The sequence below is a fragment of the Tasmannia lanceolata genome, unplaced genomic scaffold, assembly GCF_043159265.1.
Source record: "Tasmannia lanceolata isolate RefF3 unplaced genomic scaffold, GAP_Taslan_0.1 ptg000018l, whole genome shotgun sequence".
Taxonomy (NCBI): domain Eukaryota; kingdom Viridiplantae; phylum Streptophyta; class Magnoliopsida; order Canellales; family Winteraceae; genus Tasmannia; species Tasmannia lanceolata.
In genome coordinates this window covers 351,547-367,649 of record NW_027518695.1, presented here as the reverse complement: position 1 = coordinate 367,649, position 16,103 = coordinate 351,547, and the positions used below count along the sequence as shown (strand labels likewise).

The window sequence follows — 16,103 nt, the reverse complement described above, 5'->3', positions numbered from 1 at the left end:
GGGTATTCTCTTCTTGGGTTTTTTCTCGGGTTGCTCTTAGTGTGCGGTCTTGGGTGAGAGAAGCAAGGAAAGGGTTGCGGGTTTGTAGGTTTGTGATTAATACATTGTAATCCTTGTATATTGTTTTTCTCATAGTGGAAGATCATTTTTGTCGACCGTGGAGTAGGTTGGGCCGAACCACGTAAAATCTTGGTGTTCATCTTGTGGCTTATTTGTTATTTTTCTTTTCCGTTAAATTTGTGCATGATTAGATCAGATTGCCCGTTGGATTTTCTCAACACTCTCATTTTCCTTGGACCCATAAGCCATCCGAATCCATCTCTCTCTCTCTCTCTCTCTCTCTCTCTCTCTCTCTCTCTCTTTCTCTCTCTCTCTCTCTCCCAGTTCTTAGATTACTCTAATACAAGGCTAAACCTCATTACAGTGTTATGGGACCCATGCACCTTTGGTAGATCCAAGTCATCCATTTAATTGGCTTTGCTTTATACCCCATGTGGCCCCAAAAGGAATGGATAAATAACTGTTCACATTAAAATCCAGAGGGTTTTTTCGCAAAATAAGTTATATTTGTAAAAGCAGTCTTCGAGTTTGACAATTTGTAAATACAGTCATCATATTTAAGAGAATTTTGCAAATCGAGTTATTCCATCCTTTCCGAGAGAATTTTACCTTGATGGACCCTGGAATCCAATTATGAACATCGGATCTCTCACCCGAGAAAAAGCCCTTCTTTCCGAAGTCCTTTACAATGATACAGCTAGAAACCTTCCTATTTGGAAACCAAACAGTAATGGCCTTTTCACCGCCAAAAATGAGTGGGAAGTCACAAGACAGAAATTTGTTAAACCTGGCTGGGCCTCAAGAATTTGGTTCAGCTGTCATATCCCAAGGCATGCTCTTGTTTCTTGGAAAGCTCTCAAAAATGGCCTAAGCACCACTGATAACCTCCCATTCCTGGACCCCTCTGTAAACAGGAGCTGTATTTTAGGCAATTCTGAACTGGAATCTGTTAACCATCTCTTCTTTCAATGTAACTATTCGAAATGGATCTGGAATATTATTCTTGGGAAGCTTGGGCACAGGCGCAATCCAAATCCAGACCTTCTACTGGAAGAGCTGTGGCTTGCCAACAATTTCAAAGGTGCAGGTCAAACATCAAAATTGGCTTACATTGCCTTCGAAGCAGCAATCTACATCATCTGGATTGAACGGAATAATCGTGTTTTCCACAAAATTTCCCTCCCCAACTCAGCGCTGCTGTCTGAAATTCTAATCTTGGTAAGATCAAAGGTCCTGGGTATGAAGATTGAGGAGGAGGACAATCCAAGCAATAGGGCCATAGCCTCTAACTTTGGCTGCACCTTAAGCCCCAAATTCCGTCCTCCCCAGTTTTGTTCCTGGCTAAAGCCGGTTCAAGGGACTTTTAAAATCAACTCTGATGCTTCTTTGGATGCTGAAGGAGGAGGTATTGGCGGAGCAATTCGGGATAACAATGGATTCCTTGTTTCCATGTTCTCTGTTAATGTGGAGCGGGAGGAGATTCTTGCCCTGGAAATCTGTGCTGTTCTTGCGGGATTACAGATGGCCTCATCTTTGGGTCTTGTTAGTATTTGGATGGAAGTAGATTCTAAAATTGCAGCCGATGTAATAAATGGAAAATCTAAAATTCCTTGGAGATGCTTCAATCGTATTCAGGTAATTCACCAGCTCTTATCCCATTTCCAAAACTAGAGGATTACTCACATTTGGCGAGAAGGAAACAGTGTTGCGGATTTTCTTTCCAAACGGAAATGCCCATGCAAAGGGACAGACATCCCTCCTTTTCTGTCTCCCCCGACTCTCCTTCACCTCCTGGATACTGATAGGCAAGGAAATGAGTACTGCAGATTGTAATTCCTCCAAGCTTTGTAAGTCTGTCTTTTGGATTTACTGTTGTTGGGAGCTTGTTCCCTTTTGGTGGGCGTTTCAGCCCCCTTAGTTGTAACCTTTTCTCTTTCTTAATGGCTGGTTGGAGTCCTGCCTAACCCCTGCTTACTCATCAAAAAAAAAAAAAAAACTAAGGAATATTCTTTTTGACTCACGAAACTACAAAAGTCTGGAGAAGATTTTTGGGGCGCAGCCTATCTTCAGTAAGGACCGAAAAATGAATGGTCTAGATCATCCAAATACAAGGTCCCGCTGTACTTTTTTATTTTAAGTATTTCCATGGAAATACATGCCACCGATCATACAAAATCTCCGGTTAGCAGAGTTGCATGACATGTGAAGCCAGGATCAAGAAGAAGTAACAAAGATATCCAATACTCGTGGATTTCTGGGTATAGAAGCGCATTCATCACTCTTACCCACGGAAAAAACCTTCTTCAGCCTTGAGGACTTCCCTTCCATAACGAACAGCTCGTCTGAGAATGCGTTTGAGAACATATTCCCGACCCTCGTTGCCTGCATGCAAAAATAAATAAATAAATAAATATCATGTGCTCAGGCCACAAAATAGTTTCAATGAAAAAACCGAGTGTAGACACCCCATTTTGACCGGACCCTTTTCCCCAAAATCGAATACATTTCTGAAGTTGAGTCGAAGTGCCGAAATGAAATAAATCCTGAAAGAATTCTCATTTGTGGATAATTTTCGAAATCTCTTGAAGCCTGAATGGTCCTCAAGTGCCTATTGAGACCCTTGTTTAGTTGCCCCAATATCCTTGACCATTGTTATGAAGCCTAAAGGGCTTTGATGCCGGTACCCCATTATTCGAGCCTTGAATCGCTGACTTTGATACCTCGCTCTTAAATGTGCAATTTAGGTCATTTCAAGTCAAAATTTTTGTGAAGAAATGAGGTTAATTGGCCTGAACCTGATCCGATTTTATTGAGGGCATAGCTTGAATCCCAGGAAATTTAACCCGAGTTGCCCCCCCATTTCTTATCCCAAAACCAATGCAAAAGAGAGGTGAATTACCCAGCCAGGGTGTGCCATTATTAACATCGTATACAATGAAACAGGGCCCAAGTGCTGATCCATGTTCTTTCCTAAGCCACCCCCTATGTTGAAAAAATAGTTACAAATATACTATGTATGGGCTGTGCAAGGGAGAAGTAGGGGGGGCGAATTTTATCATTCTCGTATTTAAAACCCAAAACCGAATTAGGGCAAGGGGGAGGGCGCCTCATTTTTCGAGAAAAAAGGAGAGGAAGAGAAATAGCAGAGAGGGGAAGAGGAGGAGCCGCCATCCACCATCTTCTGCCTCAGCCGCCGTCCCCAACACCATTCCCATCGGCCGCAACTCCGGCCAGCACCCATATCCTCTCACCTCCACCTCCACCGCAAGCCACCACCCTCTGCGATCTTCTTCTTAACCACCCTCGTCTTCAACCTTCATCTCTTCATTTGTTCCGATCGCCATCACCGGAATCCCACCAAAACCCATTAGAGCCGCCACCTCTAAAACCCAAAACCCATCCCAAAGCTCCATCATCAGACCCTAAATTGCAGAGGAAGAAGAGAGAACGTACAGAGGGAGAGAGAGCTTCATCCTCCGACCACCATCTCCGGCCTTCTTCCACCATTGAAACCCCCTTCTCTTCTCCTAAACCCACATCCAACCACCATCACCTCCATTTTTCTTTTCTCCTGCAAGATCCAAAACCCTTAAACCCATCCTCTCCGGTGGGTTCCTCACCGGAATCCGGCCGTGCCTTCTCCAACCGACCACCTTCCTTTTCTTCTTATATATCTCAACCACCACAAAACCCATTTCATTTAAACCTCTCCCATTTCTGATTTTTTACAAACCCATTTCACCACCTACCTCCACCCTCAGCCACCTCTGCTACCACCCCATTCCCATTTCCCTAAACCCATTCCATTTCCATCATTTTCCAACCCAGGTTCGGCCATAACCCCTTTCATTTTGACCATTCACCACCATCTTCACCAATTTTCACCTCCCAAACCCACTTCGAATTTCCCTTCCCATCTGCAATTTTGTAGAGAATCACCATCTTCAGCAGGATTTTGTGAAAAATTCGAGCGCCTTGCCATCTACCTCCTCTACCCCAGCTCAGGTAATTTCTCACCCTCTTAAGCACTTTGGTCAGAATTTACAGCAGGGATTGTTTGTCTGACTTAGTTTTGAAATTTAATTGTGATCTCTGAAAAATTCTTTAGACTTATTTCTCGAAATTCTGTCACCTCTATTCTTGGTGTTTCATGATTCAAGGCCCCTTTGATTTGCAAGCTTGAGCTTAGGGTGGTCATCTTCAGATGATGATTTTCTTTATCGTTTAGTTAAAAATCTATCAATTCTGGCCATAATCTCTATCAGGTAATATTTGTGGTTTTGGGTATATTTTCTTCTTCACTACTTTGAGATGGTCTGAATTCCATCTTATTCAATCAGTTTGTTTAATTAATATTCCGCAATTACAAACCGATCTGGCAATTTCATCTGTTATGAATTGACTTCAATTTCAAACATCTATGAGTACAAGTGAGTTGGATCATGCCCTGTCATATAAATCAATTCCAATTCCTCTTGCCTAGAAGCATAAGTTGGTTTGATGCCCCTTTCATAATTGTGAGTGAATTCTATGATCTTATAGATATTGTGAATTGATTTCCATTTCTTGTTGAAAAAGAGCTTCCTGTTACCAAGTCACTTATGAATAATGGTAGACTCAGGACAATTTATTCATTTCATGAACTTTTGTTGATTCAATAGTTGCTCTTTGAGTTTTCTTGTGATGTTTGTGTTTGGCCGTCAGATAACTTGAGCTTGCTTTATTGAACCTCTCAATGGTTTGGAATTGCGATGTTAGTTTTCCAAATAATGTATGCTTGCTTTGTTGGATCTTAGGACAACAACATGGTGAGCCTATTATGTTTTTTTACTTGTCAGATGATGTGGATCCAACAGGGTAGCAAAGTACAAGGGGCAAGCATGCACTTCTTTTTTTCTAAGAAGCTTGAATGTAGTTAAATCTGTTCTTCTTAGACTGTTGGACCTCATTCTATGGTTAGGGGTTAATAGTACTAGGGGGCTTGCAATCAGAATTTTTTCAAACCTTGCATCCCTTAGACCTTTTTTGAGTTCGAAGTTCTAATAAAAGCGCAGGGTTTTATTTTATTTTTATCCAACTTTGTAGAGTTGCCTACTATGATCTCAGCACTTAAGCATAAGGGAAAGTAGAAGGGCGATGAAGGCGATAGCCCAAGCCCATCTTTAGGGGACTCGTTCAATCTAAGTAGCGCTCCCCTCTTTTGTTTAGTAGGCCTACCCAACCTTTCAGATATGCCCCCTGTTATGCATCAAAATTTATAAAAATCAGAAATATCATTTGATGCATTTGTATAATCTGTTAAAATTTTTAATATTCTTCTCTTGTACTAAGCTTTGAGTTAGGGTTTGAAGACGGTAATAAATGGTGTTCAGGTGAGATTATCTCAAAGCTTCTCATACTCATTCCTTCTTATTTTAAATAAATTGTTTAATTGAAGAAGGAAATCAGATGATTTGCACTATTCGATGTCCTTGACACGAATATCGTCTGATTTCAAGGCGGTTTGTAGAAATATTATATGTGTAGGGAATCAGATGATTACTTTGGCATCATCTGATTTCATTGGAGTCCCCGTATTGGGGTTTGTGGTTGGTTTTGAAGTGTTTGATATTGTTTTTACTTCATTAGGCTACCGAGCGGCTGGTCTGGGCTAATTAATTTTTATTTTAAATAAATTGTTTAATTGAAGAAGGAAATCAGATGATTTGCACTATTCGATGTCCTTGACACGAATATCGTCTGATTTCAAGGCGGTTTGTAGAAATATTATATGTGTAGGAAATTAGATGATTACTTTGGCATCATCTGATTTCATTGGAGTCCCCGTATTGGGGTTTGTGGTTGGTTTTGAAGTGTTTGATATTGTTTTTACTTCATTAGGCTACCTAGCGGCTGGTCTGGGCTAATTAATGTTGTTTATCATGCTATTTGAATTTGATTTTGAATTTGAGATTGCCTAGTAATTCTTTTCTACTCTCTTGGTGGACTAGCGCAGTCTTCTAGACTTCTTTAGATAATAGAACCTGTACTAGGAGACATACTCTGTCTCGTTAGGCAGTCCTCCTTTGGAGGCAAGCCTCATTTGTAGAATCCTCTATGAGATTGCACCTCAATTTGTTCCTCTGTTAATTAGAGACCAATTTGGTCAATTAGTTGTCTTAGCCTTGCTTACCTCTTGCATGGGCAATGATAATGTTACTTGGAGCCCATCTCTGTGTGTGTTTGGGAGACCCGCCCGGTCTCATTCTCTCGTTAGTCCTCTTTGGGCGCCGTTTGGTTTTGGGAGAGCACCCTACTCGGCTTGGCTTCATACCCCTACCCTTATGGGTATTGGGTTGCACATTTGTTGCACCCTAGGGCTTGGTAGCTGTCCGGCCCAGCTGGGTGTTTTACCTCTGCCAAATGTTCAAATTCGTGTTTCCTTTTCTTTTAGAGAGTCTTTGACTCATTTATCTTTAGTTGGTGTTAGTGGAGTCTTTGACTCATGTTTCCATTTCTTTTAGAGAGTCTTTGACTCATCTATCCTTTAGTTGGTGTTATTGGAGTCTTTGACTCGTGTTTCCATTTCTTTAAGAGAGTCTTTGACTCATTTCTTTGTGTGATGTTGTTATCAGTGGAGTCTATCCTTGTGTTGTTGTCAGTGGAGTCTTTGACTCGTGTTTCCATCTCTTTTGAAGAGTCTTTGACTCTTGTATCTCTCAGTTGCTCTCTTTTGAAGAGTCTTTGACTCTTGTATCTCTCAGTTGCTCCTTTTGAAGAGTCTTTGACTCTTGTATCTCTCAGTTGCTCCTTTTGAAGAGTCTTTGACTCTTGTATCTCTCAGTTGCTCCTTTTGAAGAGTCTTTGACTCTCGTATCCCTCAGTTGCTCTCTTTGAAGGGTCTTTGACTCTTGTATCCCTCATTTGCTCTCTTTTGAAGAGTCTTTTACTCTTGTATCCCTCAGTTGCTCTTTTTGGAGAGTCTTTAACTATTTTATCCTTTGGTTGCTTTTATTAGAGAGTCTTTGACTCATTTATTCGTCAGTTACTGCTATTAGAGAGTCTTGGACTCATTTGCTCTTATAATGGTATTATTAGAGCCTAGTTTCTCCTTTTAACTCTAGGTTGTTGTTTTGTATTTTTCCTCCGGTCTTTGACCAAAAGGGTGAAAACATCAAAAACCTTTAAAAAATCTAAAGTGTTGAGTTTAGAAGCGTAGTTTGAGAGTTCGTTTCGAACTACGTTGGCTTGATCCTCTTCCACGAGGTACGTAGTGCAGCTTGAGATTCTTATCTCAGGTCCAGCCAAGCTTTGTAAATAAATATATTTTAACCTTCTTTTCTTTAAAACTGTGTTTTCAAAAAGCTCTTCCTTTAGAGTTAGGAGTTTCTCCTAGATAAAGAGTTTCTTTTAGAGTTAGGTGGTTTGTCTTTGATTTGTTGTGGTTATTGTGTGCTTGTTTTAGAGTTAGGAGTTTGTCCTAGAGTTATAGGAGCGCCTCCGTCCGGTCGGTTGGTGATTCACATCGCCGACTGATGACTAGGTCTAGAATGCGCTAGTAATCCCATTGTTTTCCTTAGGAAATACAGCCTAGTTACACATAGGTTGTAGGAACCACCTGCATTAGCTTAGGGCTAACCTGCATTTAGTTAGGGCATATAGGGTGTCCTAAAATTCACAATTCACTGGAATTTAAATAATCGTACAAGAAGCTTTTAATAACTAGTCTGGTCTTTTAGATCGAGTCTAAGATAGAGGTCTAGGTGTCTTAGGCATCCTAGCTTAGAATAGGTGCGAAGAACTACGTTGCCTTGATTCTCGTGGAGGCGGGGATACGTAGGCTTCTTTGGAGGAATACCAGACCATCCGAGGACTCAGGCTAAATCATTTAGAGTCTTAGGATTTGTTGTGTTATATTGCATATTTTGTTGTGTTTTCTTACTTTCTTGTGCAGACCTATACCTTTAGCTGTAGCTTGCATGTGTTTGCACACCAGAACTTAGACACCAGTTAGGTATGTCACTCATAACCTAGCAATAATTGGGTGGCACCTCTTTCATTTATTTTTTTTGTGTGCTTGTTATTTCTATTCTCAGGAAATGCATGCTTAGATAGACGACTCCTGAGGATTGTTCCCATTTCACATGATTTTTGCTCAAAACTCTTCGAGGTTAATAATAAATGGCATAAGAGACCAAGTGTTCACACTCGGGCGAATTGGGGGCGCTCTTCGGACCTTCTCCATTCGTCATCAGGCACGGACCTTTTATATCTCTGGTTATCCATTGCAAACAGAGCATTTGTTTTGGTTCCATGGCTTGTCCATGGATGGCGACTCTGAGTTATTTTTCAGATATATCTTGGTTTCGAGCCCTGGCTCCGGATCATGATGTATCTCTTTTTATATCGCCACTCATGCTATGCTGTGAGGATGGCATCCGTTTCGAGAGTTCCTTGGCAGAGCTCCTTCACTTTGTGGAGATCTTAGAGGATTGCAGGAGGGATCTCGCGTCCCTCGGCACCGTCCTCGGATCGGGGTCCACACCGAGCAAGAGATGTTTTAAAATATTTGTAGTTTCATTGCAACTGTCCGTCTGCCCTGTTGAACAGTCAATTTTGCTAATGGAGGAACAGTTCTGTGAATCCCGTGATCAATTTCGTGAAAGGCCGGATCAAGTTCACAATAAAATGAGATTGAGTGCAAGAAACATCCTGCAAACTTTCTAAAATGGATAGTAGTGTTTTCTGGTAAAGATCCAGTCCATTATTCTCTCAAATGAAGCTCTATGGTTCTCTGGTTTGCATCCAAAGGATGAGCTATCATTGGCAGGAGATCTTCATAGAGCATGAAAGATCTTGAAACCAAATGGCGTACATATTGGATAGGATGCATCATTCCCAGAATTGATAGGACAGTTCAAAAAAGTTGCAAGTTGTGAACCATGACTTTGTCCTAAATTGCAAAATTAAATTGGCCAAAGAGTAATTCTGGCATCCTCGCCATTGTTTAAGTTAATCTGACATGTACTAACAGCCTCAAGGCCCTCAATCAGTCCTCAAGGATTTGATAGGTCAATCCAGTTAAGTTTCAACTTAAAATTCACATGCATCTATTGAATATATTAAAAGCCATGGACTCATAGGCAATGAGGTATGCATGTCCTAATCACTATACTCATTCTATGAACATGAAAGAGTATCATGATTCATCGCTCTCTCTTACACTTATAAGACCGTTGATCTTGAATGCACAAGCTGACATGAACCTTTCAACCTCTCCAAAACAGGGAAGGAGTTTTGAGTCGCTTTTCCAGACATGGACTACTTTGCATGTGAGGAAAAATAAAGTCTGCATGAAGCATATAATCTGAATGTATTATTAATTAAACTAAACCCAAGTATAAATACATTGTTTTAATTGGATGTTGTATCATGCTCATCCCCACTCACTCTTTAAGAACTGATACTAGTAAAATGTCCCCTTTCCTGCAGGCATAACACTTAAAATGTCCCTTCTTCATGCCTTCACCTTCCTTCTCTTCCTTCTTGGTTGCTTACTCCGACCCTGCCTATGTGCCCCTTCTTCTCATAGAGATCTTATGTAGGTGATCTTTGTTTTCATTTTTTGAATGATATCTAACACACACACACCAAATGGTCCATATAGCAGCAAGCAAGGTCAGTCTCCAAAGAAACCTTCTTTTTTTGGGCCATAGCAGTGCTTCCAAAAGTCCTTCCATTTTTGCGAATGTATTGTATTTTGACTTGCAGGTGGGCGCAGATTCTTCCATGCTTTCAGGATGTCTCCAGTTATGCGTTGAACCAATTTTGGAAGGAGGCCTGCATGAGCAAGGAGAGATTGATATCTCGAACCCTAAGTGGAGCCCACATGACCTAGGCAAAGTGAATCATAACTTTTATGGATCAATTTTAGGCAATCATGGCCCTGCTGGAGTGGGACGGATCCTTTGAAACGACCATGAGGATACCGAGGGGGCGTTCTTGGGTCCAATTGGGATCAAGGATTCCAATGAGGCAGATGTGATGGTCCTACTTCAAGGGATGGGGCTCACTGACAATAAAGACTTGGATCGCTTGATTGTGGGAGGAGATTCCCTGAATGAAGTTAGATGATTGGACCTAAGAAACCCTCACTCCAGGAGGATCACAAATGTCATTGAGGAAATATAGGAGCGCCTGGAAGGTCATGAGATTACATTCCAGCATGTCAGGAGATCGGCTAATAGTGACGCGGATCAGCTAGTGCAAGCAGGTGTTGGGAGGACTAAGTTAGGGCTATTTGAATCATCCTCCCCCCCTGATTCCATTACGTCTTATTGTATTTATGTTTGGGAGAGGGTGCTGAGTTTGCTTCTTTTGTACTTTGACCACCTCTGTCTCTGGGGTGTCCCGTTCTTAATAAAATTAATCAACAATAAAAAAAAATAAAAAATGCCCTTAAATCGTTGTTACTTAAATGCTTCAAAATGGAATCATAATCATGCCCAAAACGTATTGGATATTGATAATTTTAGGACTTGATGTCCAGAAGCGCGCAATCCAAGCCTTTAAAAGTTCAATAGTATTACTTAAATAAGACTTCATAATACAGCTATTTAACTTACGCATTTGTCTAATTATTCAGCTCGCTGTTAAGAAAATCTGTAACTTATGGTATCCATGATGCCCGATGACATGTTTTGATGGGTAGGCCCATTTTTTAAATGCACACATGAGAAAGCTTGTATATATTAGGGATGATATTCCCACCCCCTTTTCAGAACTTATCATTGACGGTCACAGGTATGGTCTTTTTATAAGGACATTTCTGTCTTTTTAACAAAAAAAATCCACCATGGGTATTTTGGTTACTAGTTGATTGCAAGATTTGATTTGCAAAATTCATTCAAATATTATGCCTATATTTTTGGTTTGTCAAACTAGAAGACTCTTTTAGCAAATAAAGCAAACTAGAAGACTTAGAAGGCAATCAAATGAATGGCTTAGATCATCTACTAGGATGGTCTCTCTCTCTCTCTCTCTCCAACCGAACCTCATTTCTTGATTGACCACCAGCCCAACCCATATTTCTCATTCTATTCTTATCCCATATCTTTGCTAGCCCATGAAGCTTTCTCACCCTTATCATTTTAACTACCAAATCTATCCTAAACAAATGGGCTCTATCCTAACTTTTGAAGATTCTAACCCAACGAAGGAAGGAGAGGAGTGTTGTTATAAAAGTCACGCATGGTAGAAAAAAAAGGATTAGCTCTCATCTCCAGCCTTCCTCCCCTTATTTTTCTCACCCACGCTTCCACCTCCTCAACAACTGCTTCTTATCCTTATCCTAACCACCCTCCATCAGTGGTCTGTAAAGAGGAGAAGAGACACTAAAACCAAAGGGGAGAGATCAATAGCACTGCCGTCCTTTCCCCTCCTATGTCAAGCACGCCCAACCCTCACTCCTCTACAACAAGCCTCTCTCTCTCTCTCTCAGGTCACTTTCTCTATTTCTTTCATGAGATTACTGGACAAGATGCTTTCTACTTTGCTTGATCTGTAAAAGTTGTTTCCATGCTTGATCATTTGCGAAAAGAGTTAACCCATTTCAAAGAAATTTGCAAATTAGGCCATGCCATCAGTAGTATGCTTTTCTAAAGACCCAAAATGCAAAAGAAGAAGATTTCCATGTAAAAAGGCCACCATATTATTGACAGGTTTTGAATTAGTATCATTGGTTGCCATAGGCATTTTGATAAAAAATTGACTGCACCACTGTTGGCAGATTTTTTTGCAGACTTCATTTTGAAACTCACATTCAAATGTGGTGACTCTATTTCAAACTAAAAACCCTATATATGGGCCAAACAATGGTAGCAACTTTTTCTCTTTTGATAGATTTGTTTTCATTGATGAAGAAGCAATAAGACAGCAGCCTTGTACTTGACTTCGTGACTTTTGCTATTACATCACCTACGTACTATCCTTCTATAATCTAACGGGAAGGTTATTATGGTCTTACAATGCAAACTCTGTTTTATGACAGTTGACATTTTAAAGAAGACAGTGGTGGGCAAGGTCTCTAATGACTTGGAAGGAATTGAATGGAAGCTTCAATGGAACGGCTGTTTGCTTTGATTGATGATATTTACAAATACCCGTAGACGGTGTTGTGGTGAGAGACTCAACTCTACCCTCTATCCTCTCAGTTTTTGTCTTCCAAACCTTATATTATGGTATGCATAAATAGTTGGGCCCATTTCTTCTCAGAAACAGCGCATAGCGATAACAGTGTCGGGAGATTCATCACCGACAATGTAGCTTCCATTCCAAAAAAGTCCCCTGCTGTCTTCGATAAGCTCTTGAATGATAGATTACAGGTAATAATTTATTCTCATGGCCACTTTAAAAATAATAATAATAATAATAATAACAACAATAATAATAATTTAGTCTCATGGTTCCTTTTTCTTAAAAAAAAATTTTTGTTAACTCGAGGTTGCTGAACTTTTACTTTCTGTAACTGAATTTCTTTGTTTAATTTTTCTCTATTGTATTCAGGACAATTTGCTGCTACTATATTTGTCAAGCCTCACGAGGACACGACTCGGCTTAGCAGAGAAGTTAAACACTGCTGCTCAGATCTTGTAACTAATCAAGCACTTTGAGAGAGAGAGAGGGAGAGAGGAAGTAGTCGAGACCTTGGTGTCTGTAGGTTTCCTTTTTGTCATTAACATCAGTTGATCAAACACTTCTATTTAACATAGCTAAGTTTTACGAGAAGACATTTCTCTTCTCGCATAAGATTTTGTAATCATTTATATGCAAGTTTTGTTAGATGGCAGTGTAAGTGTTCGATACAATATGAACACCGGCAACGGATCTTAGCGATTCAACATTGAGAAAATCACATGTAACAATATGGAATAAATTGAAATGAGAAAAAGACATACCGGAAGTCATGAATCTTATTTTTTCTTTCTCTTAAGGTTTCTCTTTGCTACACAATAGTCGGTGATGGGGACCGGTTTCCTTTCTCTTCAAGCGTGGATTATCAAAGTTTGGAAACAAATTCGTTGTGTGCAAATAGGACCCAAGTACTTTTTATAAGCGTTTGTGAGAAGAGATGCGACTCCTCAACGCGCCGATCCCTCTCCCCAAACGTCTCTTTACGTTTATACCTTTTCACATAAAGTCTTTTCAATAATGACTTTTCACAAAAGTAATTAACTAACCAAATGATCTTGACCGTCGATCTTGCAAAAGCCACATCCACCGTTAGGATTATTTCCTAACATTCTCCCACTTGGCTAGCAAGATCTTTGAGCCAAACATAAGGATAATAACTTTAAATTAGTTAGATAATAAACCCAACATTTCGTTTAGCAAAAACTACCAACAATAAACCATGTAACCATTGGGTCACCAACTCTACCTAATAGCCTACCCCATGATTATATTATTAGTAATTCTTACTAACATGAATGTAAAAGCATACATGCATAAGATGTAAACATGGTCCAAAATAGTCTACAGACATTCTACCTCTTACTCACAATCCATTTACATAATGTGCACAAAATGGAGCGGTAGAAAATAATATATATCAGAATCATAAAATAAAATGTGATCACAACAGTGTATCTCAATACCTAATGCAGACTCCCACTGTCATAGGCTATCAAAAGTGTCAACCAACCTTATGGCGCAACATGCTCTCTGAAGAGCTTTGGTGACAAGCCCTCAGTCAAAGGATCTGCCAACATAAGTGCGGTGCTTATGTAATCTTCAGATACACACTGATTCTGAACTTCCTCACGACAATATGTCAATACATTGACCACATTACTTGATTTGTCGTTCTTGGAATTGTAAAACCGCAGCGGAATTATCACAATACATTCCCAGTAACTTGTCGACTATCAACAAGATAAAACCCTGAGATAAAATTCCGCGACTTCAAGGCATAGTACAAGGCCTTGAAGTACACAATAAACTCCGTACCCAAGGTGGAAGCAATTGAGTGTCAATTTGACATTCTTCCACGATTTAGGACTTTCTGCAAAATATATTAGAGCAGAACTCTAGGTGTTCCGACAACAGTCGGAATTAGATTAATCAATCACACGAGGGTTATCTCATTTACTTTATGTGAGCATTAAACCTTTAGTCCCTTACAGACAATATATAACCTTTTGGCAAATTTCCAATGATCCATACATAAATAACATTGGTACTTTCTAAATTTGCTCACCATATAGGTTATACACAGATAGGTGCAGATTTAAATATTCAATAGACCCCAATTGCGGAACTATTATGGAACCTCTTTATCTACTCCTATAATGAATCGATCCTGGGACCTTGGAACTGACTGAATATATCACCCTTAACTATAGGAACACTACAAATTGAGTAATTTATTCATGTTCAATACTTAGGACTTTACCAAGATAGACTTTCTGCAATCTCAGCAATCCTCGAGTCCCAACTAGGTGAATCTAAACTCCTATTATGTAGGATGCTTCACCTGAATTCTTTTGTATGAATATCATTGAACATGGCTAAGTACTACTAGCAAATAGTATACCATCAACACATAACACGAGGAAAATAATATTACTCCTCCGACCTTAAGATATATCCATTATCCTGTGACAATTCCTTAAAACTTAACATAGAGAATACTTGATGAAACTTTATGTACAATTGTCGAGAAGTCTGCTCTAAACCTTAAGCAGAATCTCTAAGTCTACAGACTATGTGCCTCTTTCCTTAGCCTCAAGGATTGTTCGGTAGTTGTCACCACCAAAACATCTATAATGTGGGTTGTTAACTTATGTGTCTTTTTTAATGTTCCAATGAGCATTCGTACCACCTTATCTTGAATCACCAGTACCGGTACTACAATCTGGTTCTCCTTAAAGGTGATTTTACTAAAGACACTACACTCCCACTAAGGTCACCATCCTTTAGAAGTCTTGGCACATTTAATCCCGACAATATACGTACTATGGGTCAATCAACAGAACCTAAAACCCTTAAATACTTTAAGATAATCTATGAAATTGCAACTTATGGTCATATGGTCATAGAGCTTAATCACTATATTCGTGGGTTATAAACTTTTGCCTCATGTAAACAACCCAAAGTTGCATGTTTCCCAATTTCAACTTCCTTATGACCTATAAATCTTAAAGGGTCTTAGGCACAGCCTTACTTGGATCACAAAATACATGGGTGTTTTAAGAGTTTTAACCCACAATCTTAGGCAACAGAGAGTTGCATAAATGATCCTTATTGTTTTGATCGTTTATGTCAAGTTAATTCTCGACTCTTACCTTATAGATCACAAACAAAGATAGGGCCTCTACTTCTGATTAGAGAGACACACATTTAAATATGGCTAGAAAATTTAACCAAAAGGGTAACACCTTCCGCCACCAACTGTCAGAGTCCAAAGATCCAAGATGTCATTGTGAATGACCTTTAGTAGATCAATACTCTTGGTAACACCCTAAACCGATTAATCTTTGTATATTTCTCCTTCAATGTACCCCGTATCATTGTTTAAATCGGTAAAATCAAGTGAATCTAGAATTCTTCTTTTACCCAACTATCCTCAGATATGTGGTTAAAAAACTTAACCTACTGATTGGATAAATAATCACGCGATTTCATTTATTTCTAACAATACTGATTATCTTATTCTAATGCAAGGTAGGCCAAGTCTGACCTTGAGAGAAGTGCCATCCAAGTCAATAAGGATTGCCTTGAAGAGAACCAAAATCACTAAATGGGAAATGGAAAACTAGAGAGAATCCATTATACTTCCAAACCTTGATTCATAGCCAAAGGAATCAAGTTTTTCTAGAATAAGATTTCTAGTTCATATGAAACCAAAATTTCAGAAAAGAGTGGCGAGTAATAATGGATTCAACAGCCACCTTTATTCTACTTCCCGATATAATGGTATACTCTCCTCTACTAAGCACCTAACTCGCACCAAGACCTCACATAGAATTCTAAATGTACAAATCTTTTTCCGAAGTACTTACGAA

General features: G+C 39.5%; 1 protein-coding gene across 1 annotated transcript; it reads left to right on the top strand.

Annotated features, from left to right (window-relative positions):
* Window positions 1–693: 693 nt before the first annotated feature.
* On the top strand, window positions 694–1,731 carry LOC143849418 (uncharacterized). Its single transcript, XM_077358421.1, has one exon. It carries the CDS (start codon window positions 694–696, stop codon window positions 1,729–1,731), a length of 1,038 nt encoding a protein of 345 aa, XP_077214536.1.
* Window positions 1,732–16,103: the final 14,372 nt, after the last annotated feature.